Source organism: Lissotriton vulgaris, chromosome 8 (assembly GCF_964263255.1).
Source record: "Lissotriton vulgaris chromosome 8, aLisVul1.2, whole genome shotgun sequence".
In the NCBI taxonomy this organism is placed as follows: Eukaryota; Metazoa; Chordata; class Amphibia; order Caudata; family Salamandridae; genus Lissotriton; species Lissotriton vulgaris.
Window position 1 is genome coordinate 1,384,725,390 of NC_141696.1, and position 27,890 is coordinate 1,384,753,279.

Sequence of the window (27,890 nt, forward strand, 5' to 3'; positions counted from 1 at the left end):
TTTATCCTTGGAAGTTGTACCAAACCAAAGGAAGACGTTCTTAAAGATCGTGATGGTACATATCTAGCAATCAAGGATTGCACATCCTTCGCTCCATCACCAAACAGGGCTTTATGCACAAGACAGAGTGTTTCAAAACCGATGCGTCGTCTCACTGGAAGCCAGTGAAGCTGTTTTAAACTGGTAGATGTAGGATGGTGTTTAGGTAGTTTAAGCAGGACTCTTGCTGCCGTGTTTTGAATTGACTGGAGTTTGGAGAGTTGAGCTGCACCTGCTCCCAGATATAGGGCATTGTAGTGGTCAATTCTAGCTAGAACCATGGCTCCTACCAGTGTTTTCCTCATAGAGAAGAATCTTCTGCAAGCCCTTTAACATGAAAAAGCAGGCTGATGAGACTTGGTTTATCTGAGGAGCCCAAGTAAGATCCTTGTCAAACAGAAGACAGGTTCCTAGCCTTATTGACCGGAGTCGGACAGATGCCAGCCGCAGTAGGCCACCATATTTGGTTCCACACAGAAATTTTCCGTCCAAACACTACCACCTCAGTTTTATCTGCGTTGAGTTTCAAAAAGTTGGAACTCATCCAGGCCATCAAGGCAGAGATGCAGCTGCAAAATTGGGCTGCCGTATCATCCACTGACTGTGTTACAGACACTATAAGCTGCGTGTCATCAGCGTATGACACCAGCATAAAGCCGTAACTTTTCATCAATCTGGCCAAGGGGGCTACATATATATTGAACAGAGTGGGGGACAAGGCCGAACCCTGTGGCACTCCACCGGTGGGAGGGGTGAATTCCTCCGATTGATAGCCATCCCAAAGAATCACCTGTTCCCTGGATGAAAGGAAAAAGGTGAGGAGGGCGAGAGCTGTACCATTGATACCTATTTCCTGTATCCTTCGAACTAGTACTGTGTGATTTACGGTGTCGAAGGCAGGACCAGGACCAGTGCAGCCCTTTCTCCATCATTCATCACCTTACGTATTTCCTCTGCTGCCATAATTAGGGCTGACTCAGTAGAGTGTAATGATCTAAAACCATGTTGAGTAGAGTCCAGAATATCATTTGTCTCTAAATAAGTTGTTAATTCTGAGTTCATAGCCTTCTCAAGAACCTTGCAAAAAACACAGTTGATGGACAGAATGTAGAACAATGTCATACATTCACCCCAGTACAAGGATCTGGGCCTAAATCCATCGTTTTTTTGCACTCCACACAACCCTGGGTTAGACACTAGCTATATGCAAATCAGCTCTGACCCTGTGCCTCATGGGAACAGTCCAGTCCGAACTACCAATCCATGTCTTTCCCAGACCGGAATCAAGCATCCAAGGACCGGTTTCTCAAGAACCTTGGCAGGTAATGGCAAGCAGGAGATGGGACGGTAATTTTTCTCATCTGCAGGATTCAGCTTGGGTTTTTTTTTCAGAAGAGGGAGAATACAAGCTTTTTTCCAGATAGCAGGAAAGACCCCTGAAGCTATAGTTTGGTTTAGTAAGGAAGACAGTGGTATACTTCTCACCTAAAACCAAATGCAATATATGCGGTGGACAGGGATCTAAGGGGGAGCCTGATTTAATCTTTAACAGCAGGTCAGCCACTTCTTCCTCTCCCAATAGTGGAAATTGCAGTGAGCCACAGTGAGAGACCTTGTTCTCAGGCTGTCCTGGATTATTGCGCCCTACATCCTTAGCTGATTTTAGAAGGTTGTTGTATACAGACTGAACCTTGCTTTGAAAGAAACCTGCCAGTTTGTATATAAAGTTTTGGTCTAGCGAAAACATTGCATCCCGTGGACACTTCATCAGCGTCAAGACCGTTTGAAATAATTCTTTTGGGGAATTTGTGACCTCCTGGATTTTGGTGGTAAAGTAAGCTGTTTTAGCTAGTGTAATCGCCGTTCTATATTCATCTAAGGCTACACAATAAGCTTTCCTTTGTACGCTACTATATTTTGATCTCCAGATGCGTTTCTTTTGCCTGCATTTAATTTTAGCTTGTTTAAGTTCTGCCGAGTACCAAGGGGACAAAGCTAATTTCCTTTGAGAATGCTTAGTCACTTCTGGTGCCACAATATTAGCTGCTCTATTAAGCCAGTTATGAAAAACTGTTGCAGCTTGGTTGGAATCAGTAGGATTTACGGGCCTTTCACATAGTGCTAATGTTAGATCCTTTTTACTAACTGACTTCCAGGCGCGATATTCGACGGCCAAGGGTCTGTTCCTGCGACCACCGTTTGAGGTTGCTGGCGTGATGGTAAAATGTACCGCTGAGTGATCAGACCAGGGTAAGGGACAGACAGTCTTGACTTCTATGAGTGAATTATTAGTGAAAATGCTATCTAGTGTGTGCCCTGCATGGTGTGTTGGCTCGCAAAACGATCTGGTTCAATCCAAAGCTACCCAGTTTGTCTAATAAGGAGAATGTGTCAGGATTATTGTTGGCTTCCAAATGAAAGTTAAAATTGCCTAGTATCATAAATGATTCGGTGTCTAGACATGATTCCATATATGTTTGGAGAGAAGTCGTAAAAGAGGATCTCGGACCTCGGGGGGACTGTAGATCAAGAGACCTGGAAACAGCTCTATGTTATTGGATTTTATACTAAAAGACATAGCTTCAGCGTCTAGGGTAGATTCTGGAGTGATTCTCACCGTACACTAAGAGCGAGAGATTATCACTATTCCACCACCCCTTGCCCCCATTCTATCAAGGTTAGTGACAAAATAGCCGACTGGGTTTGCCATGTTCCAATCTGGATCATTATTTTCATTTTCCGAGGTTTCTATGAGAAAAACCAGGTCCGGATTCTCTACTTGGATCAGGCACTCTAAGTGAAGTTTGTGCTAGACCATTGACCTGGTATTAAGTAAAATACACCTAATAGGTCGAAGGTTCTTGTTGTTGGAATCAGATGTCTGAAGCTCTGGAGCCGCCACATGGGCGGTGGAGTGAGAGAACTCCCGACCCCCTGGTGACCCATGAGGCCTGATGGTGGGCTACTTGCATGCCTCCTTGCGCAGTAAGCACAAATGGCGGCAACCCGATGCGGCACTCGGAGGCTCCATGGCGATAGGGGCTGAGGGTGAGCCTGATGGCGGGGTTGCCGGTGGCAACAATACCTGTGGCCGACGCGCCCAGACCGGGCGGTCTCATCGCCACCAGGATGCAGGAGACCTGAGGCACGACCCCTCCTACTGACTCCTGGCCCTAGGCCACGATGGTGAGCTCTCTCTGGCAGCCTCCATTTGCCATGCCGGCTCCCGATAGGCTGGGCCTGAATTATGGTACGGTCTGTGATGCTGCGAGAAGCGTGGCATGCCCCAGGTGTCTCCTTGGCCCTTCATACTGTGGTGGCACTGCGTACCGCGGGGACCTAAATGAGTGAGAGCGGATCCTTCTGCTGATCCCGGGTACCGGGCCGTGGAGGTGAGTCTTCCCTGGCGACCTGTGCCTGCCGCATCGAGCTTCTGGCGGGCAAGGACTTAGTCCTGGTGAGGCCTACAGCACCCAGGCTGCTGCATCTCCTGTGCCTGTGGACAGTGGTGCACCATGCCAGCAAGCTGTGGGACCCCTGGAGCAACAAACCGATGGGCTCCTGGTGCTGAGCTGCAGCGAGAGGCATGGTTGGGGGCACTGTTACGGCTGTATTCTTCTTGGTGCCCCCCCCCTTCTTTTGGCATACTGAGGCCTGAACTGCATTGAGGACTTGGGCCCCCTTTGAAGTGCGTAGATGAAGATCGGCTGCCCCACGCTACACCGGCTGCACAGCGGAATTTTTAGCTGCACAGTCCTATCACTGAATAGCGGGGACATCAGCCACACAGAGCCCTGCATGGATGTGTGCCTGGGGAACCCTTTCTCAGACACACCACTTCGCTCCTCTATGATACTAACCCCAAAGCTACCATTACCCTTAGTTGGTATCAACAAATAAATCCATCTCCCCCTCCCGGCTTGAAGAACCCGGACTGCCCTGCCTAAGCGCAATACTTGTCTCTGTTGCACTACGGAGAGGGGAGACCTGAAACAGCGGCAAATCTCCTTTGAGTCCACCAGGTCCCCCAGGCCAAAGGAAGATGCGGGCCCCCCCAAAAGAGGGCCCACAGGGATAGCCGAATCATGCCTCCTCCGTCTGACAGGGCTGCGGCTATTATGGCGAAGCTGCGGGCCAGCTTCAGGGACATCGACACGCACCTTGACACACTGGTCACCAGGCTGGATGATGTGCGAAGCCTCTTAGACCAAGAGGACACCTGCCTTGAAGCGGCGGAGCAACGCATTTCGGAGATAGAGAATGCGCAGCCACCCATGGCTAAACGACTAGAGTGTACAGAATGACTACTTAAAAAGGTCGCCGCCAAAGCTAAGGATTTAGAGACGCGATCCCGCAGAAACAATATCCACATAGCGGGAGTTGCGGAGCCCATTAACAAGGGCCCCCTGAATGAGTATGTTGAATGTCTACTACAAGAGCTGTTTTGGAATGATGCATTCTCATCTACATCTACGGGCTCATAGATCGCTGGCCCCTAGGGCGGCTACCAGGGACCCTCATGGAGCTCCCACAGCAGCCAGCAGATAATTTACTTCTCTGAAACGCCCCACTAAAAGAACATTCACATTCTAACTTTCTGAAAACAGCTAGTTCAAGTTAGAACACATCCACCTTCTTTATAAAAACAAGTAACCACAGAAATAAAAAAAAATACTAGTTGAAAAATAAGAAAACACAAACTTCAACTACTATAAAAACGAAAATCCACATAGTAATGTAATTTTACACGATGATACAAATCTTGAGGAGAAAAAAACACTACCTTACATATTCAAGTAAATATTCAGGGGGACTCCGAAATCTTGGTGCTCCTTCTCCCCCATGAATGTCCAGTGTGACATCCTGCATCAGCACCAATTGTTCCATGTTGTCTCCTCCTGTTACAACTTCTCTTCTCTCTGAGCCCTTCCAGATTCACTCATTCTCCTTCCCAACACCTCATCATTCATTAACAGAAAACAACTGTGCTTCTTTTTTTCATCATCGCAGGGTCCACCAGTCTAGACAATATAAAGTCATTCTTCTTCAGTTCTATTCTTCACCATTTTCTAATACAACAAAGAATTAATGCACATCTCTAACCTTGTATGGTTCCCAAAACCTCCTGAGAACACCTTCCACTCATCCAGATTTTACCTTCACCAAATCTCTAACTTTAATATTACTTTCCCACACTTTTTCAGCAATAGAAACCACTCCTTCACCCTGCACTAAGGATGGCATTCAAACTGGAAATTTCTTTGTGATAGCCTTTCTTCCTCTCATCCTCTCATAAGATCAGAACAGTATCATTCCTGTGACACCATTTTTTGTGGTACGATAAGCTCTATGCAAATTCACAACTATTGTAAACAAATCTTTTCTACTATTCAAGGCCGTCTAAATGGCACCCTTCACCATATGAACGATTCACTCAACCATCCCATTTGCCTGTGGGTTGTACAAGGATGTGTGAGAATGATGGATGCCCCAAGATTTTACAAAACTCTTTGTGTCTGACGACACCACTCGTGACCCATTGTCTGTTATAAGCCTTAAAGGAAATCACTTGTTTTTAAAAATATCCTGCAAAGCCTTTATGGTTGTTCTGGTAGTAATCTCCCTGAGAAATTTTACAATCAACCATTTTGAATAAGCATCTATCACAGTCAGCGCAAATATTAATTCCACAGCAACACCACTTAAAGGACCAATAAAATCCATGCATGTACTGTGCCACACCTTCCCAGGATCCAATATCCCACCCAAAATGGCCCGCTTCTGAACCTTCATCCTTTTCTCTCCTTTACAATCTACACATCTCTCTACAGCACCATCCTTGCAAGGCCACCAAACATTTTCTCTCAGTCTCCTCTTGGTCAAAGTCTGACCCAAATATCCTTTATGCGCCTGTTTGAACAAAGTAAATTTAAGATTTTCCGAAGGAACATATTTTCCCTACCTCATCACTATATCCTATACAACCATGACAATTCCTCTAATATTTTAACAAACGGTCGTACAGGAAGACTCACTGCACTCTCTCCTGTCACCACTTGAAATCAACATCATAACCTCTTTCTAAACAATATAATCCCCCATTCTTCTATACCATTCTTCCTCTCGCACTGCTCCTTGAGGATACTTCATCACATCATCAGCACTGGCAACAGCCCCTTCCTTGCTAAACATCTGCACACGTTCTCTAACTACATCTTGCCACTGCAAAGGTAATCGAGACAAACAATCTGACTAAATATTGTGTCAACCTGGAATGTATTCAATTTAGTATTGACATTCTTGCAAACGAGAAGCCAACTGGGACAATCTCCCTTACCCTTTTCCCCCGCCGCGGTAAAAGTAATTTCATCACTGGTTTGTGATCAGTGCGGAGTATTATCTTATAGCTCCAAATATAAGTCCTAAAATACTCAACAGCCCAAACTGCTGCCAATGTCTCCCTCTCGATTACTGAATAATTTCTTTTAGAATGCGTTAACGATCAGGAAGCAAATTCAACAATTATTTTGCCACCCTCCAGGACTTGAGGTAAAACCCAATCGCACTTGCATCCACTATAATGATACTTTTGCATGTGACATCCAATGGAACCATGCATAGAAGACCACCTGCCTTGCGTCATTTAATCCTAAGGTTTGTATCATCTTCCACTTTCTGCCAGATTTTCACAGGGAATCCTTTGAAGCTGGGGTTTTTACCAAGCTGAATTTGGTTTATGGCCTGTGCTCTTTCTTTCATTGTGATCTGGGACACATGTGAGTTTCTCTGCTTGAGACAATCCTCATACCTCGATAATGCCATACACCATTTCACAACTTAGCTATATCCTGTGGTTATCTACCAGTTTTGGAATGCATCGAAAGAATTTATCAAATCTGTCAAACTAATCAAATCTTCTCAGTTTTGTCAAAATATTAATGTATTCCATAGTACAGGGGTCTCATACCTGGGGCCAGCCCCAGTATACCGCTTCAAGTGTGATCAATGTACCCGCCCATTCTCTCACTTCTCCTTTCTGCCCCATTTTGGTCAAAAATAATAATGTTTTCTGATTAAATACTGTTTTACAGTTTTTCCTTTTCTACTCCATGCAGCATTTTTAGATGCTTATTGACTTCTAGGCCTTCCGTTCACGTGTGTCCTTCAAATTTCTTTTGGCCTTTATCGCCTACCCCTGAATGTCATTAAGATTGCAGAGTGATCTGACAAAGTTATAGGGAGATATGGGCTGCCTCATATTTAATCATTTCTGAGTCTAGGAGAAAAATGTTATCCAGCCCAGAAAAAGTGTAACCTCCTAAAAAGAAGGACTACACCTAGTTACCCGGGTGTCTCACTTTCTCAGGCATCATGAAAATAGAATGCGCCCATGAATGCAACAGGTTTGGTCGGGATCCTTTGCTGCCTCTCTTCCACTAATCTACCTTGGTCTGTGCCCATCACATCATTAACGTCTCAGTTAAGAACACACAGCAAGCAGGCATCTTGACTATAGGGATTAGGAACTTTTGAAGGCTGTCCGTTGTTAGGAGGTGGCTGACTAATCACTCCACAGCATTTCCTTGGATCAATTCGCACTTAACCGTGACAGGTCAAATAACAGGTCAAATAACATCCTTATCAAACTATCACTTCCCCATAGTGAGTGAAGATAATCTATTTGCTCTAGAAACTGGCTTATGGCTCTTGATGAAACTGCACACAACCTTAGCAACACATAATCCAATCATCCAGCCCACTATGATCCCCCCCAAAAACAAAACAGTACCTTCGAGTTACAACTATGTGGACAACATCCTCAAACTCAAAAACCTTGCGTTCGGAGGCATCACTGTCCTAAGCAAATGCCTCCAACACGTGAATCAATAGGTGGAACACAGCCACCTTAAGCTCAAGTGCAAACCCTAGAACATGACCTGTGGAAACTGGGCATAATTTGACCCCAGAAACATTAACCATCTCCTACCATTTCAGCAGAAGAAAGAAATCTAGACAGGGTCATGGATTGCAGCTTGAACGAAAGGTAAATCAAATAAAGCCACTTCTTTGCAACGAGAGCTCTAGGCCACATCCTCATTTATATAGGATTTCAGCATGTACTGGTGCATCTAGACTGCAGCTGTGGTTATACCTTGAAGCCCCACTCTACCAACTAAAACAATTATTTCCCATCACTTCAGCCCTTGAAGCGCCCATTGGCTGCCTGTGGAAAAATGCACCTCATTGAAAGACCTGTGCATTCCCACCAAGGTCATCCATACAGAGGAACCTACATTCATCAATCGGAAATGTCATTATTACACCGATAATTACTAGTGCATGCAGCTAAGCTGTAGTACTTGCTATCAGTAAGGATAACAATTGCTCAGGATTGCCTGGAATTAACCAAACAAATGACTCATGCCATGAAGGTCGGATTGAGGGACCATTCATCCCAACTCCAAGTAATTGCTTCTCCCAAATACCAAAGGCATAGATGTAGCAGCCAGACATGTCTCCAATGAAGCACCTTTGAACTTCCTGTTACCTTTCCAATTCTTTCCAGACCGCATTCTTCAAACCCATAGCTCACTGATCAAAGGTCTGCACTGGCAGAAAATGTACTCATGGTCAACAAGAGCTGATCTTTGCAACCTCTCTATACATCCTTCCATGCTAAAGTCACCATCAAGTACAAACGTCCAAACCTCATGCACCACACCAAAATACCTTACATCTAGACCACTGTGTATATACACAGACACATACACTGCAATTTTGTACAATATACAACTTAATTTCATAATGAATAGTACAGCCAGCATGAGCAAATGCAACTGTATGTGCACCTCATAACTGCACTCTACGTGTAAGTGCTGCTGCATGTGCAATAATACATTAAGCATCTCGCCCAACCTCAAGCCCACCACCAAACTTCCTCCCACACTAGCTTCTCTAGATGCTCTATCAATCAAGTACAGCAAGCAATGAAAATGAAATGAAATGAAATAGGGGTTTTATAAAGCGCATTACTACCCGGAGGTCTCGTAGCGCTGAGGACGGATGGGACACGATAACCACCAGCTGAGGATTCGCGGAAAAGAAGTGTTCGCTAGAAGCTAGCAAACTAGCTTCTAAATTGTTCGCCCGAAAGAGCTTCAAGGCCAGATCAGGGGCATGAGGCAGTACATGAACGATACAATACAATGCCATACAACTGATTTATTATAATAAGTTATGTGACGGTTATCCAGCTTGACCCATTAACCAATGTCATTTACTAGAATTTCTTCATTTTGTTAAACCCTTTAGCCCCATACTGACGTAAAATAAAACACCCACTGTGCCAATATGTTAAACGTTTTAGAACTTTAGGGCCCAACAAAATTCTTCAAACTCCCACTTCCCTATCGCCTATGTCCCAAGAAGGATCGATGTATCTACAGAGCTCTAAGTCATTAAATATACATCTAGTCAACCAATCTCCCTGATCTACTCTCGTTTTATTTCATCACCAGCAGCGCGCCTCGGCGTTGCCCGGGGCAGAAGGGGGCAGCATTTTTTGCTTCTGTGCACTCCCGGCCGGGCCCCCGCCTGCCCCGACATTGCCCAGACCGCCTCCCTCCTGCCTCCCGCCTCGCCGCCCCCGCCCGCCCCGACATTGCCCAGACCGCTGCCCGCCTCCCGCCTCGCCTTTGCCTTACCTGAGCCACCCACTCCGGATTTCACCGCCACTCCTCGCCACTCGTCACCGCTCCTCCCCGTGTCGTCATCACGCACGTCTAGGTCGCGGTCAGTGCTACGTCGCGGCCGGTGCTAGTTTTAGGGGACTACTTTGTTTTAAAAAATTTATTTTTTAATTTACATTTCATTTTATGTCACCTATGTCCATCTACACACCCTGAGGATTCCAACAATGTATTGGGTGTGTGGATTGGCGCTGTGGTTCCCGAGTTTACCTTGCCAAAAGGTTTCTGTTCTCTCTTTATAATAGTAGTATAGATATAGATTGGAATCGTTTTCTCCGTCTTATTCCACCATATCCGACCAGCATCCTTCCAGCCAAATCAAAGTCAGTTTCTGCCAAGAGTTAACTGAATGAACAAGAGTCAGTTTAGCGCCAAGGTTCTCCCTCATTCTAAATGGCAATGTTCTATTTCTATGTATATCCATCATTCTGCAGGGCTCAGAGTTGAGTTTCCAATCTCATTTAACTTATTGCTGTCCGTTCTCCTTCCACCACCATGCACGGTCATTCAGCTCATTAAATCCTGCCATTTGGTCAGAACTCCTTTTCAGGGTCCAGCAAAGTGACTTCTGTGCTATGAAATATCTGTGTCTGCATCGTCTGTCTAGGGTGTTTCAATGTTATTTATGACATACTTCGGGATAGGGGAGGTGGATTTCTTTCTCAGCCGGTTCATGGGGTCACACAGTCCTCACTCGATACAGTCAAGTATCTTTTCTGATCTCCTCCCTAACACATGTTCCTCTTCACTGTGGCAACCTGTGGCCAGTGTCGATGTTCAGTGTCCTGAAGTGATGTACACAACCCGCCACCATCCGGTCTATGCATATCCAAGTACTCCAAAGTGTCTGGAGGACAACTGAACAACCAGGCACTCTCATCTTTAAAAACCTTCAGGTAGGCCTAAAACCTGGAATGGGAAAAGGGCTGAAAACAATTGCTTTATGTGGGGGATATTGGTGCTATGGGTGCACACTTGGCTACCAAAACAATAGAAAAGATATGGAAGGGGGACTTCATTGGGGTCTACTAGCTGTTACACAGAAAGGTACAATCCAAAGATGGGTCCAAAGAGGTAGCTTGGGAATTAGCACGCAGACCTAGAGTATCTACCAACAGAGATACAAGGACATCAGCATTTCTTATTTAGAAAACTTTATACTGGGGAAAGTATGCAGAGTGATCAGTATCCATTTTTAAATATTTATGAGCAATTAGGATTGCACAAATTGATTTTGGGAGCATGGCATAGTTGCATTGCGATGAAGAATTTAAAGCCAGATTGAGGGTGAAGCCAGACAAATAATTGTGGCTTCAATGGATCTACCCAACCTGAACGCCTCCCGTGTTCCACACTGCCTGTGGATTGGAAAATCAGTTTCGGCTCTTTCTGGGGCATGCAACCTTTAGAGGGGTATGCCCATGGGGAGGACGCAGGGGCTCGACCCAACAGTGTGTTGGGCGATCAATAGAGGTTATTGCGGCCAGAACCTATGCAGATACAAGCATTAAATGGCAAAATTTGGGGGGGAAACACGCTATATTGCAATGTTTTGGGAAACAGACAACCGAGGGGCAGCGGAGGACGACAAGAACAGCCTGGAAGCAAGGCCTTTTACATAAAATTAAGATGGAACATTGTATTCCGTGTCTAGTTTTTTTACCAAGACTGAGAGGTTGTGGTTTTACTGGAGTGGGGATTTCGTAAGGTTTTTGACTAGGCTATTAAAGACCTAAACAGAGGAGGTTAGCAGTAAATTGTAGATCAGCTAGAGACATGCCACAGGCAGTGAGAGAAAAGTTGGACAAAGTAACAGAAGGCCGTTACTTGACCCTATGATATCCTTCCTAGAAGTGTTCCCTAACACAGGTCAGAATGATCCATTACGTGTCATGGCCAAAGGTCCATCAGTTAAAAACTTTATTGCTAAAGAAGACACAGCAGTACAATTTGCACCTGTGAACGCTGCAATGGCATTAGTATGGAAGAGTGGAGTGGGTACTGAACTGGAAAAATGTGACAAAGTCAGCTTCCTAGCTACTTCCAGTGCACCCACTGCATGTCCCCTTATTGGGTATCAAATTTGATAGGCATATATACGAGGACAAGGTGCTTCCCGTGGCTTATGCGATATCATGTTAGAATTTATTTTTTGTTTCTTGGTGCGAGGGAGTGTGACAGAGCTTTACAGACTTTTCAGCCAGTGGCTGCGGATTTGGGGTTCCCATTAGCATCACAGAAAACTGAAGGTAGCACTACAAAACTTGTCTTTCTAGGTACTGAACTAGACACACTAGTCTTGAAAGGTCAAGATCAATGAGAGGACAGTGTTGCTGGAGGAGGCAATAGTAACCCCCAAGTTTTCAAAGCGTTAGGTGCAAAGTCTAAGTTTTGATTACCTGGTCAGCATACAGGCAAGCGTGGGAGGTCTTGTGATGCAGCTAGGAAAGGTTTGGACCAGTAAGACATGGAGAGGAGGCAAGAACATGCAGAGCACTTCATTGTATGTAACATTTACAAGGGCATTTCAGCCACAACAATTTCAGGGAAACTGACAGGAATCAGTTTCTATGGTAAATTCTTTTGGGGTTATGAACCCACAGCAGGTGAGCTAGGTAGGAAGATGTTACAAGAATGGGCTACAGAGACAGTGAGTAAGAAGAACCTAAGGGAATCTATCACAATGTCCCGGTTGGTGTTGTTGGTACAGATAATCACTTTATTGGTTTTGAGACAAGGCTGTTCAAATTAAACATGTTACGGTTATTCCTTGGGGCTGTTCAGTTTCTGAACGGTTGAGGTGCAGCAGTGAGCAAGGAATTAAGGGCCCGATTAAGAACTCGGTGGACGGATAACCCGTCAGCTGGAATATAAATCCCATTATATCCTGTGGGATTTATATTTCGGCGGACTGGATATCCATCATCGTTGTGATGGAGTAACACATCCGCCGAGAACTAAATCAGGCCCATACGTCGGTGATGTGGCATAAAAGGGGAGAACGCTGGTTTTAACCTTACACAAATCGAAGGAATACCAACTGGACGGGATTTTATTATATAAAATTGAGGAGTTGGCATGCACAGGTGGGGCCTGGGAGGATTTCAAGTTGGCAGAGGTGCATGGAGGGTGGTGGTTTATATCTCCAGAACGGGAAAATACTGCGAGAATCACAGGTTTAAGTGTGATGAGAAAAATTCTTGTCAAATGGTGAGAGAAAGTGAAGGCTTTTGGGACACATTCTTTCAGACTTGGAGCGGCATAGGAAGCAAGTCAATTAGGTTCATTACTGAGGAAGAGTAGAAGGTTAGAAAGCTGGTTATCAGATTGTGGCTTAATGTACATCAGACATATTGTAAACATCAGTAAGTGGGTTTTTGACTTAGTTTTTCTTCGTTTCAGGTAGCGTCGCAGGACCGTATGTGGTTCTGTTCTCTATAGGGATTGTCAGTCACTTGTTTGTGGCAGCAAAACAGGTAGAATCTCAGCGTATGGAAAGAACTCCACAGAGTTTCAGATTAATTGGTGGGGAAAAGGGGGAATTAGATGGGGACAACTGCTCCTGTAGTTATTTGATGAAAGTGAGCCTCTGCCCTGAATATCTTAATTATACACCGTGGAGAAAAGGATTTGGTGCAGTTATCTGGTCTTACATTGATTAAGGCTATGAAGTGACGGGAAGGCCATGACCAGGGTGTGTGTTTTCTGGCCAGCACTGGTAGCCAGACAAGTATGGTGTGATGCAGTTAGGTATACTGCTATTGAAAAAGCCTGACGTAAAGTGAATAGGAAGATGAGTTGATGTTGTGGTCTTAGGGGGGTTAGTTTTTTTATATATGGGTGGAATTAGAAAGAAATTGGCAGTCAGAAGGTGGTAGTAGTTAGTGGTGGGGCTGTTGGAGCAACAGCCACGTGGATATGTTTGGCAGCAGTTGGGCGACAGCTTCTTTCTCTTCAGAGTGACAGAAGCAGGTGTTGGAGTGACATCCCGTTGTTTCCCACATGGAGTAAGATAATATGGGGTGGGGGGAGTGATACAAAACCGCCTGTTCGGGGATTTTCCTCAGTGGGAGACAAGCAGAGGACTCGCGCTCAAGGCAGGAAGGGTGGGACCTTGCTGGGGTGTGGGGGGCGAAGAGATGCCAAAAAGAGAACAGGATAGTGATGCTGGTGAATGAAAGGGGGAGCTTTCTCAATGTTGGGAGCTTTCGTTTGGGGTTGTGGAGGTTTAACGGTGGGAGGGGGCAGGCTGACCAATTCTATTAGTTGGGCAGTGGTTGTTCATTGTTTTTTTTTATGTTGATGAAGTTTAGCTGCATACCAATCCTAATAAAGCGACATTTTGCTCACACTTGGGTCTGTCCTTTCTGCACCATCCCCATCAAAGTAAGACTGGTGGGCACTTAGCATTATGCCCTTAAAACCAGGGCTCTAAGTGGGAAAAAACTGGTGGTGCCCTTAAAGGGCTGTGGCCTATCCAAGTAGGGGTGTGGTCTAAATAAAGATAACTAGCATTGTGTGCAGGCCATCAGACGCGCCGCAGGAGGTGGAGTCAGCATTGTGGCAGGCAGGCACAGCCCTATTGAGACCCAGTTGCTACTCCTCCCACCACTCTACATGCAGATGGGTCTATTCAGTCTTGTGCTGACTGAGCCAGCCTCCTGGAGCCGCCCCCAGCCCCTGTTACTCACAAACCAGACAGTCAATACACAACCAAGCAGAGGCACGCAGAAAGGTTGAACAGGAAAAAAGCCACTTTCTAAAAGTGCTATTTCCAAACTTAGAATTTAAAAAACATCTTCACTAAAGATGTGTTATTAAATTCTGAGTTCAGGGATACCAGATTCCATATGTCTATCTTGCCGTTATGGAAAGATATACAGGTAAACATGTAACACAGCATTCCCCTTGTTATCCTCTGGGCAAGATAGCCATTCAATAGTGAAAAACGAAATTGGCAGTCTTTCACTATCAAGACATGTTACCCACACTAGTAACACCAAACAAAAACCGGGACGTCTCGTCACCCTACCTTTGAGGCCCGACAATAGAGCACCCTAGAGCCCCCTTTCGAGGCCCCCCCAAAAAACTGGGGGGGGGGGCTTAGACCCCCCCTTAAAGCCAGCTTAAAACCATGGAGCGTGCACACGAAAGGCACTGAAAAAAAGGGACAACCTGCAAAAGCACCCGCTCTGGCTAGAAAGCTAAATAAAATGGAAGCTCTTGGTGAGACAGAGAACATACATAGGACAGACACATAGGTGTTAGTGGTTCATGAATAAACTGCGCATTCTGCTCGGCACGTGTGGCCTAGGCGTCCACCTGCGGAACCAGGAGGGAGAGCGGGTTCTAACCTCGGCTTTGGCACTTTAGGTTGATTCTAGAGAACTCTTTTAACCTTGTTGAGCCTAAAATTCTATAAATGTAACATGTAAAGCAACTGTGTGTTGAATGTAAACCCTAAGCTGATGTATAGTATCTTTTGTCGTCTCCAAACATCCATGGTTATTATTGTACAGCGTTCCAAAGCTCCATAGGATTTTAGAAACTGTTTCCACTAGCGTCCACAAGGTGGCAGCGTAACCACGTGTAAAAATTGCCGATAGCACTACATCCAAGAGAAGGGCTCACATTTACTTGATTAGTTTGCACAAGTACTTCGTAGTCAAAAAAATTACCTGTCGTGACAGTCCAGTTTGGCAGTGAGAGCTCACAACGACAGCATATAGTCTACCGCGAGAAGTTATGAGAGATAAAACTGCTTTTAACCAACCAGCGTTGAAGAAATTGATTCTTTTTTTTACATCTGCGATCTGCTGTTAAATAAACATGTATTGGTCAAGAATTAAAACGGATTATGTGTGCAGAGAGATCGCCATGCAAAACTGCACAGAGCTCACGTGAAATCTCTCCCACATGTTGCTTTAAAAAGAAAACAAAATAAAAACAATATACATTATTCACCTACTATAAAAGGCCATGCTCCTTCAAAAGGGAAAGCTTTTTATTTTTCTGTTTATCTGCATTAGGGAAATGTTGAAGTAGAATATCTGCAAAATAAAAAGGGATTTTAAGCAACAGTCAAAAGAGAATTTGTGGACTGCAGGTAAAATATCTATGTCTTTCTAATGAATCGCCAGAAGGGTCTACATCCATATATATCGAACAATGTATATTAAATTAAGGCAGCTCTGAGTATAATAAACAATGTACCACACTGGTCTTCAAGACCCATGTACCAATGCATAAAATAATAAGATTTCATGAAATATATACACATAGGGCCTCTGCACTCATGGGGTAGTCTCGGCAGTTGTTGCGGGGGGGAAGGAAGAGGGGGTGGGGGGGGAGGGGGTCTGCAGTTGTTGCGGGAGTGCCCGAAGTCGTAGCGGGACCTACGCAATGAGAAACTGCAATGCGGAGGACACCCCACAAGTGCAGGCACCCCCCCCCCCCATCATGACTGAGGGGCCTCCGCCACAAATAAGGAGGCCCTCTGTGAATTGGGCCCCTGATCGCAGCATGCAATGGCAGCAGAGCTGGCGGAAGGTAAGTGGGTTTTGTTTCTAATTGTTTGGTGCGTGCGTGTATGAATGTTTGGTGCGTGCATGTATGAAATGTTAATGTAAAATGTAAATTGATACTTGTATAGCGCACTACTCACCCGCAAGGGTCTCAAGGCGCTTGTACGAATACCGCTGTGGAACCCATGCTGGCTTTCCCTGTGAGGCGTCCACTCCTGGGCACCTCCAAGGTGGAGGCCAGGCATCCTTAGCGTTGTGGGGGCCGTTGTGGAGATTAAGCAAGCTATTGCCCAGAGTTGCAGAGTGGGACTCCATGATTGGAATAGGCACACCGAGGCGAGAATTATCGAGTCCGTGGAAATTTGAGCCCAAGACACGCCGAGGCGGGGAATTGAACCCTGGTCCCGGGCTAGACCTCTGCATCAGGGTCTGCCGCTCTAACTATTGAGCCACACTTCTCCATGAATGTTTGGAGCGTGTGTGTGTAAACGTACCGGCCGTCACTGACAAAGGTGCCACTCACACGAATCCTTGGCAGTGAAAGAAGTGGTTCCAGCACACACTAAATGAACACAACTACTGTAGAGTTAAGCCACAAAAAAAACACTAATTGGTTGCACAAACAGCTTACATTAAGGGCACCTCGATCTAGAAAAAGGCAGTCATGTTATCACTGGTGGTAAGTGGTAAATTATGCTGGTAGTAAGACACCTTCCTCTGCAACCACTCAAGGGTTACAACTAGCGACAAAATAATTTCTGGTACTAAATGCATTAGCACACGCTTTCCCCATTATCAAAAGTAAAATATGTGTTCTGCTGGTGGTACAATCTTACCAGCAGTGCTACGTGAGAAGTGCGGCTCACTGGTTAGAGGAGGCAGACCTGGAAGCAGAGGTCAGCCCGGGACCAGGGTTCAATTCCCGGCTCGGTGGGGTCTTGAGTCCTAAAAAAAATGTCCATGGACTCGACAATTCTCGCTCCAGTGCCTACTCGATCCACGGGTTCACACTCTGCGACTCTGGGCAATAGTTTGCTTAATCTCCACAACGGCCCCTCACGGTGGGATGCCTGGCTTTCACCTTGTGGATACCCTGCCGGGGTTATCTCACAGGGAAATACCAGGACGGGTTCCCTAAGCAAGCGCTTAGAAACCGCTCGGTGATTTGCGCTATATAAATTCCTGTACATCTACATCTACATGCACGCTAGCAGTAACAGGCAACTTCAATAACACAGCCATGAGTGGTAGAGATGGCAAATTAGTCAATTACCACCAACAGAATTTCATCTGAAATAGTGCCCCATATATTTTGGAATTCAGGGCATTATCCGGGCTGCTCCAGATTTAACAATGAGGTTCATTATCGCATGCATTCAAAAATGCACCCATGGAAGGGTCGCTAAGCTGGGCACCGGGCTGTTGCGAAATGCCAGTTCCAGCAGCCTAAAGAAGAGATTACTGCTGTACATCCAGGAAGACCTAGCCATGAAAGAGGTTCAGATTTTGTGCATACAATGGATCTAAATGAAAATCATTTAAACAGTGGTATTCCGGAAAGCTTGGCATGGACTCGCCTTCCTGAACATTCGCTAGTCACAATGTCTCCAAAGAAGCACTGGCAGGCAGTGACATGTGAGTTTAACCTATCCTATTGTAAAGTATCTCAGAACCCTGTGTTATTCCAAGTTCATATATTCACTGCTCTTTAAACAATCGTATCATTCTTCACTGAATGGTTCCTCACTGAATGCGTACACATGCAACCCTTATGTACAACTTATCCATAAAACGTTTTAAACATACAGCCACTCTGACATTCACTGTTTTAATAGATATCACACAGGTCAAGGTCTGCACCCAGGGATCCATTAGTTCAACCTTTCAGAGGTGGCACGATCAATGGATTACTCCCGGAAAAAGTAAGATTAAAGCTGCTACCCATTTGTTTCAAGCCCTTCTTCAGGACTATTCTGCTCAAAGGAAATATTCGACCACCTTAAAAAAATGTTATGTTCACAACTATTTAGATACATCAATGTCATCACAATAAAGCTACCTTCACACCTGTAGGGATGTAAACTGTGCAGTGCGGATTCTGACCAGCGACAAATCCGTATTCAAGTAGCAGCCGCTGGTTATCGTGAGGTCCATAGCAAATGAAGACTTGCTCATATCTTCGATAGCTTGAGCATGCTCTAATTTCATAACATCTGCTTTCTGGATTGAAGGCAGCTTCCACCTAAAAAGAACAAAGAATTGGAAGAAGCATTTCTTTAACTGTGAAGTGACATATCAGAACTTTAAATGGCGAAATCTAAACGTATCAAGATAGCTACAGAACGATACACACAAAGGTCCCTCTGCTTGGGTTTGGCGGATGTGAACTAAGTTGAAGATTATGAATTTCCTGCTTAGGCGTGAATGGAAGGAGAAGAAAAGGATCTGCAGAGATGCACACTTATCACGCTTCTAAAGAGCAATGACATTTTTTCTGAAGTGACAAGAAAAAGAAATATAAGTGCAATAAAAATATAATTGACATAGCAGCTCATTCCAGGTTAGCTGTAATTAAGTTTCGGTAGGGTAAATCAATGAGAACATTTGACAATTACAATTGTCAATTACTACAATTATTACAAGTACAATTACTTGCTAACAATCCTTGGAACTCCAACACATATTCAAATTGTGTAAATGTCTAAACAAAACTAAGATTACAATTTTGATGGTCATTAGGACTGTGATATATGACCATGGGAAATGGGAGCACAGCTCCCCAAAACTCTGCCAACTGTGTCAATTATGATCGAGATAATTTACCTTATATTAAGAATTCCCTCATCCTGATGTCAATAATCAGGATTTGGGAACATTTCTGGCATGAGGTTGCACTTGCGACAGTGGAAATATCTGACAGGTGGATGGATATTGCACTATCGTAACCCAAATAAACATGTCGGAAAATCAATGTTCCCAGGGGATGGTCAGGTTGTGATGGGGCACCCACAAAATGTGGCCATTCTAGATATTCGGGCAATACATGATCCCACTCTTTAATAAACGTAAATTTAGTTTCAAATTGTTGGAGTGTACATTCAGGTGAAAAAGTGATCCAAACCATCAACTCTTTAAGCCGGTACAAGGAATGGATACCGCCACATGAAAAAATATTTTCAAATTGGAGAAAAGGAAACCACAGTATTGTAACTGCGTGTGACTCCTGTGCTAAACGTTGCACACTAACGTACTTCTCACACAGCAAGAACAGGTCACAGTTATTGGCAATTAGCATTTATATAGCAAAGTAATAAGGACGCATGCCAACAGCACACTAGAAACTGAAGATGGACCGAGCAACTCCAGGGGCAGAGACAACGAGTAACTTCAGAGAACATGAAGTGGCACATTAGGCAAGCCACACAGGGCAAGCCTGCCTGTGAAGCAATGTTTTTCTTGATATTACTCCTAGCAGCATAAGTATGGTCAAAAGCCATAGACTAGTCCTGTATGATGTATGAAAAGACATGTGGAACATTGCACAATTTCAGGCCATAAAAGCCAGCTCAACCATCCCAAAGCATTCCAAGCCTGTGAAGACAAGAGGCATCTGCCACACATTACAGCATCATGGAGATCTCCAACACAGTACACCCTGCCAGATAGGCACATACTCTGAGCACGAACATCTTAATGTAAAAGGTAATGGTAAAAAGAATGAATGACACAGTGTGTCTTGGAAAATCATCTTTCTAGATGTCCTATAAGGGCAATCATATAAAGGAGAAGAAAACAAGTTACTTACCTGTAACTACAGTTATCCAGTATTGGTATCTTTCATATATTCACATGCATGAATCATTCCCCGTTGCAGAGGCAGGAGTCCCACGGTAATAATACATATAAAAGTAGTGCCTTAGAATAAAATTGTAGTAGGCTGAAAAGACAGAATGCCGAAAAGGCCCAAAGCTTAGTAGCCTATCTACCTCCATACATGAAAAAGAGCTGTAAATAGCTCTAACCAATCAGATGCCAGCACCCTCTAGAACCTTCCCAGTAGAGGCAGTTCTCCTCAGATTTTCCTAGTACAAGTGAGAAGCAGGTATCCCCATTAGAGAACTGTCCTGCCGCGGAGGAGGGTGGGAGCATGTGAATCTATGAAAGAAACCAATACTGGATAACTGTAGTTACATGTAAGTAACTTGTTTTCTTATCCAGTATTGGGGTATCTTTCATAGATTCACATGCCTGAATCAGAATAGCAAGCAGTAAGCCTAATAATGCCGTTTGCGGAAGGTGGGAGACAAAGTGTAAATCTACATATCCCCCACACATCCGGAAGGTTATAGAGCAGTAGAATATGTAAATACATATACATGCAGAAACCTTCTGAATGAAATAATTATAGTCAGGTAACATACTTCATATTAAGAAACATTATTTGACCACCAGAAACATTACAGTGAATAGGATTATACTCATACATCATAAATGCAATAAGAGGAACATTAAAAGTCTAACCTTAATGAAGGAGATGTTAAAGAACAGCTTGGGCCACTGCTGCATCATCCTGCGACGCAGATTGTAAGCAGTAGTGCTTCGTGAACGTGGAACATTTTTCCATGTCGCAGCACGACAAATGTTCTCCAGTGAGACTCCAGCAAATAAGGCTGTAGAAGCCGACATAGTTCTGGTGGAATGTGCTTTCACCTTTCTGAGCAAAGGTTTGTTGGCTTTATCATGGCAAAATTGTATGACAGAAGATAACCATCTGGCTACCGTTGCTTTTGTCACGGCTTGTCCCATTGTGGCTTGACCATAAGCGATCAACAGCTGATTAGATTTTCTTATATCCTTAGTTCTTTGAAGGTAGAACTTCAAGCAAGGTTTCACATCAAGAGAGTGCAAAGCCTTTTCTGCCGGTGTTACTGGATCCGGGAAGAAGGTCTTTAGCTTTACTGATTGGTTCAGGTGGAATTGAGATGGTACCTTAGGAATGAATTTTGGATTTGTTTGCAAAGTAACGTAATCCTTAGAAAAATGTAGAAAAGTTTCCGAAATTGTGAAAGCCTGGATTTCACTAACCCTCCGGGCTGAAGTGAGAATCAAACGTCTCCTCATCAATTGAGATAAAACTGTATTGAGATCCCATTCTGGAGGTGGAGGTCGAACTGGAGAAAAGCTCGAAATAGCCCTTTTAGAAATTGTTTGATAAGTGACGAAGAACAGAGTGATGGCTTGTTAGAACTCTTTCTGAATCTAGACATCGCAGCGAGATGGAATACTAGACCTGCTTTAGCTAGTGATAGTAAATAGGGAAGGATATCCTCTGGTGGGGCCTGAAGTGGATGTACATTATTTGTTTCGCACCAATGACAGAAGCTCTTGCATTTAATGCGGTATGTTTTGATAGTACTTTGAGCGCAGGCTTTAGATAGAATAGCTCTACAGTCCTGAGAAATTCTGAGATCTTTGAATTCCAAGAAGTCAGGAGCCATGCGTGCAAGTGAAGCGATTGTGGATCCGGATGCAGAATCTGACCTCTCTCCCTTGTCAGCATGGAGAGTGTTGGATTGAGACGAATCGGACGTTGCTGTGACAACAGAAGTAACTCTTGAAACCAATACTGCCTCAGCCAGCGAGGAGCAATTAGGATAAGACTGCAATGTTCACTCTTCATCTTTTGCAGAACCCTCGGAATTAATGGTATCGGGGAAAAAGCGTATGCATAAATCCCTGACCATCGCATGGACAGGGCATTCCCTCTTGATCCCCGTTGAGGAAATCTGCTGGCGTAATAAAGGCATTTGCTGTTCTGTTGCGTTGCAAACAGGTCTAGAGTTGGTGTGCCCCACATTCGGAAGATCCTGTTCACCTGTACTTGTTCCAACTCCCACTCGTGGCAACCTGCGAGAGATCTGCTGAGGTTGTCGGCTAGAGAATTTGGAGTTCCTTTGACATGCTCCGCTCTGAGGGTTATGCCATGCTTGATAACCCACTCCCACATCTCTTGAGCTTCCTGTGATAGGGAAAGAGACCTCGTCCTCCCTTGCTTGTTGATGTAATACATGCTGGTGGTATTGCCCGTACAAACCAGCACGGAGGAGTTCGCAATTCTCGGAAGGAATGCTTGCAGGGAGAGGAAAATGGCTCGATGTGTTTTTGCTGATATTGTTGAGACCATCGACCCTGAATTTGAAGGTCTTGGAGGTGTCCTCCTCATCCCCAATAGATGCGTCCATAGTCAGGACAAACTCTGGGAAAGTGGCCAGGAACGTGAGACCCGGAGACAGATTGCTTCTTTTTGACCACCAGTGGAGAGCCTGTATCATTCGTGTGGTCACCTTTATGGAATCGTCGAATGACCCTCCGGCCTGCTGCCATTGTCTGTGCAGCTCTTCTTGCTGCTGTCTCATCCAGAGTCTTGCAAGTGGGACTAAACTGATCGCTGAAGAGCACATCCCCAGAAGAGAAGCGAATGTTCGGACAGAAACTGACTTTTTTCTTGAAATTAACCTTGCCAGGCTTTGTAACTTGTTCTGGCGATCCGGAGACAAGAACGCTTTGCATTGTTGGGCATCTAGTGTTGCTCTCAGAAAGGTTAGAACTTGGAGGGGTTGCAACTGTGACTTGTTGGCATTGAGAGGAAGTCCCAGATTTGAGAATAGATGAAAGCAACTTTTTACAGCTTGTCTCATGGCCTGTTTTGATGGACCCTTGAGCAGCCAATCGTCGAGGTATGGGAAGACTTGTATTGCCTGAGACCTCAGTGTGGCAGAGACTGGAGCTAGGAATTTTGTGAATATTCTTGGTGCCGATTTCAGCCTGAAAGGGAGCACCTTGAATTGAAAGTGTACGCCAGCCACCGTGAATTGTAGGTATTTGCGATGTTTGGGGTGTATAGAGATATGGAAGTAAAAGTCTTCCAAGTCCAGAGAAGCCATAAAGTCCCCTTCGTTGAGGCAGTTCAACACATCTGATAACGTCACCATCCGAAAACTCTGTTTCTTCAGAAACTTGTTGAGTCTGCGCAAGTCGAGAATCGGGCGCCCCTCCCCCAATGTTTTCCTTATGAGAAAGAATCAAGAGTAGAATCCTTTCCCTTTTTGCGAGACTTGAACTCTTTCTATTGCATTCTTGCGGAACATGTTTAAAGCTTCTTTGAACAGTAAGTGAAGACAAGGGGAAGGGGGACCCTTGGGCGGGGTCGTAGGTGGTTTCTTTAAGAACTCCAGAGTGTGCCCTCTTTGAACAAGGACAAGGACCCACTGATCTGATGTGATGTTCTGCCATTGTTGGAAAAAGGCTGAGATCTTCGCGCCCACAGGGAGGGGAGAAGGTTCGACTGGCGTCCGACAAAGCTCATTGTCGTTGATTTGAGTCGCGGCCTTGATTGCTCGATCGCTTGACGAGAGAAATTGCTTGAAGAGGATTGCCTGTACGAAGACTGGTAATAAGGCTGTTTGTATTTAGACTGGTATTGTCTGTTTTGCTGATTGTGGTAATTTCCCCTCGAGGAAAATCCACGACCCCTTGATCCTCTGAAAGATCCTCTCTTATACTGCAGGGTACCCAGCGACTTAGCCGTGTCTGTGTCTGTCTTGATGGTCAATAAAGCGTCATCTATATGCTTACGAAAGAGCGATTCACCATTTTAAGTCATATCAAGTATTTTAGTCTGTACCTCAGGTCTAAAAGAGGTTGCTCTGAGCCATCCCTGGCGTCTGAGAACAGCAGCTCCTGCTAGCTGCCGAAAGTTAGTGTTTGCAATATATAAGGCGCAGTCAATTATTTCTGATGCAGCCCTTTCTCCTTCGAACACTATCCTTTGTGCTTCCTGCTGGCGATCTTCAGGTATCAGCTCTAAGAATTCCGATAACTCTGACCACATCTGGCGGTCATAACGTGCCAAAATTGCCAGAGAATTAGCTTCCTTGATGGATGATGCAGCATTGGTGGTGAACTTTTTTCCTATCAAATCCAATTGTCTGCCCTCTTTATCTGGTGGAGTTGAGATTGGGGTAGACTGATTTTTTTACCTCTGTTGTGCGGCCTGCGAAATTACAGAATAGGGACGCGGGTGACCCACCAGACAAGATGGAGTATCTGGTGGTGCCCGATATTTTTTTTCGATTCGAGGAAGGATTGCAGGAATAGAGGCAGACGTCTTCATAATCTTAAGGCCTTCCTTCCAGATAAAATCTATAATTGGTATAGCCCTGGTGATTTTCCTATACCCTTCTTTAAAGTCGTGAAGAAAACAATCAGACTGCTCAATAGTGACCGGAAGTTCAAACCGCGTGGCAGCCCTTTGCATGATATTATGAAAGCCGCCAATACCCTCAGGTGGTGAGTCAGATGGTTGCGGTATAGGAGGCGAAGGCATGGGGATTACATATTCATCCCAAGGATCTCGAGGCACATTATCATTAGGCAATTTGCCTTCTTCTCTTTCATCTTCATCTGATGATGAAGTATCCTGATTTCCTTGTGGTATTAGCTCTACAAGGTGTCTTGGTGAGGCAAGCTCTTGTGTCGGTGGTGGTGGCGTAGGTGTAACCGCCGGACAGTAGGTACAGTTGGAGCAGAAGTTGTAGGTGAAAACCTCTGCCTGTAGTCAGCCAACATGGCTTGTAAATCCTGAATCAATGAAGGAGGAAGATGACTTGTGTCCTCGGAACGTGAAACCCTATGTGACTGTCTATGATAAGGAGTAGACAAGTCTTCTTGGTAAAAATGCTCATGGAAGTTGTCCTCTTCATCCTCTTCCTGACATTTTATCTGTAACTCTGATGGATGGCATGCAATCCCAAAAGGGCCTTCCTCCTCATCATCATCAGAATCTTCTTCCTCTACATATGTCTCCAAGATATGTGAAGGTAACAAAGGAGAAATATTGGTATATTCCTGTCTATGGTGCGTTTTTAATTGAAAATGGGTGTACATAACAGGAGATGCTTGAGACACTTGAGGTAACACAGACCAAGATTTCACAGGTAGACTTTTGGTCATAAAAGGACTCTTCGTCGACATGGGTGTTTTGACCAAAGGTGCAACAGCCGACTGTGTCATAGATGGGCTCGTCGTCGACAGGCTCGTCATCGACGGTGCTGCCGTCGATGGGCTCTTCGTTGACGAGGCCGTCGTCGATAGGGCTGTCGTCTATGGACTCTTCGTCGACGGGGCCGCCTTCGAAGGACTCTTCGTCGACTGGGGTAGTCGTCGACGGGGTTACCGTCGACAGAGCCGTTGTCTACTGGGTTGCCATCGACGAGGACGTCGTCGACAGGCTCTTCTTCGATGGTCCTGCCGTCGACGGGCTCTTGGTCGACGAGATCTTTGACGACGACGGGCTCTTAGTCGACGATGACTTCGACGTCGACAGGGTTTTCGTCGGCGATGACTTCATTGATGGTACTGTTGCCGATGGTACTGTCGTCGACGGTACTGTCGTCGATGGAGATTTTGATGGAGTGACAGAAGAAGATTCTTTAACCCCAGAAGTTTTCTTAGAGGCCGAAACTTTAGATGACACAATAGGAGAGGTTATACCTCTTGTAGAGACGGTAGATGAAGAGCTTGAAGTAGAAGAAGTCACAGAGACCTTGTGAGAAGACACCAGTGAAAGAGTCTGGACCTGGGCTTTACTCACTGTTTAAGTAGCTGAAGATTTGGTAGACTCTGAAGGAGGAGGTAAAGGTGATCCAGAAGGAGGCGAGGACGACCTCCTTGTGTGTTCTGAAGCTCTATGAGAGGATTTATGATGTTTCCTCCCCCCAGGAGAAGAGCTGTCTCTGGGTCTGGATCTTTTGCTGGAAGTAGAGGCCCTGTCCTCATCATCCGAGGAAGAAGATTTGAGTCATAAAAGAACTCTTGCCTCCCTGTCCCTGATGGTCTTGGCAGGGAAGGTTCGACAAATCCTACAATCCTTTACAATATGATTAGGATGTAGGCAGTAGATGCAGTCTTTATGCTGATCATCTACATGGACCCTCTTCTTATCACAGGTCCTGCAAGCCTTGAAGAGAGCTTTCTTTTCAGACATCCTGAAGGAACAAATAAGAAAAACTAAGTAGGCACTAAGGGAGACTCCCTTCCACACGACGTGCGGTAAAAAATCGGAGGAGAACTGCCTCTGCTGGGAAGGTTGTAGATGGTGCTGGCATCTGATTGGTTGGAGCCATTATCAGTTATTTTTCATATAATGAGGTAGATAGGCTACTAAGCTTTGGGCCCTTTGGGCCTACTGTCTTGTCAGCCTACTACAATTTTATTCTAAGGCACTGCTTTTATATGTATTATTACTGTGGGACTCCCGCCTCGGCGACGGGGAATGATTCAGGCATGTGAATCTATGACAGATACCCCAATACTGGATAACTGTGACACAGTCTACCTTGATAGATCTCTGATTCTGCTTGCTCTTTCTCTACACCCATTATCCACCCTGGCTTTCGAGCCATAAAATCTCAGATTGGAGACTGCAACAGCGTACGTAGAGAATTAAATTGTGAATATAAAATAATTGATCAACTCAATAAAAAGGAGTCTGGGAAGTTTATCTATGCTGCCTGCCAAGTGCTCCATCGCAAAACATGATAACTGCAGCTCGCTCTTCATCACGCACGACATGGAAACACTTCCCACACAGGCTCAAAACGAATAGAACAAACTTCCAGCACAGACTGTAGTGTTCTGTTCGTGTGGATATTCAGAAAAGGGGGTGGTGATGAACAGAGTGTCTGAATTAAGCAGACCACTCTTACCCAGTCCAAAGATCAGGGCTTGATCCATCACCGTTATTTATCTCACTGCACCATCCCAGCTCAGAACCTGGCTATATGCAAATCAGTCTGTCCCTGGCCCAGTGCATCATGGGAACAGGGCAGACTAAACTACCAAGCCAATTCTTCACCAGAAAGGAGACAAGCTACCGGGGACCGGTTTCTGGCATTTCAGCCGTCTTCGGCCCGGCTTGCTTGAATCCTGATGGTGCAGTGAGAAAGGGACTCATGTCTGAGTATACCCTGCCACACCTATAGTGGCCAAAAGCGATTCAGAAAAGGGGGTGGTGATGAACAGAGTGTCTGAATTAAGCAGACCACTCTTACCCAGTCCAAAGATCAGGGCTTGATCCATCACCGTTATTTATCTCACTGCACCATCCCAGCTCAGAACCTGGCTATATGCAAATCAGTCTGTCCCTGGCCCAGTGCATCATGGGAACAGGGCAGACTAAACTACCAAGCCAATTCTTCACCAGAAAGGAGACAAGCTACCGGGGACCGGTTTCTGGCATTTCAGCCGTCTTCGGCCCGGCTTGCTTGAATCCTGATGGTGCAGTGAGAAAGGGACTCATGTCTGAGTATACCCTGCCACACCTATAGTGGCCAAAAGCGATTCAGAAAAGGGGGTGGTGATGAACAGAGTGTCTGAATTAAGCAGACCACTCTTACCCAGTCCAAAGATCAGGGCTTGATCCATCACCGTTATTTATCTCACTGCACCATCCCAGCTCAGAACCTGGCTATATGCAAATCAGTCTGTCCCTGGCCCAGTGCATCATGGGAACAGGGCA

At 45.1% G+C, this 27,890-nt stretch overlaps 1 protein-coding gene across 1 annotated transcript in view; it reads right to left on the reverse strand.

Moving 5' to 3' along the window:
* The window catches only part of SETD4 (SET domain containing 4), a 110,261-nt gene that overhangs the window by 11,401 nt on the left and 70,970 nt on the right, over positions 1-27,890 (reverse strand). The window contains exons 7-8 of the mRNA XM_086935383.1: positions 18,380-18,554; positions 15,757-15,838 (exon numbers count right to left, since the gene is read on the reverse strand). Of these exons, the coding sequence (XP_086791509.1) occupies positions 15,757-15,838; positions 18,380-18,554 (257 nt within the window). The remainder of the gene's footprint in view (positions 1-15,756; positions 15,839-18,379; positions 18,555-27,890) is intronic.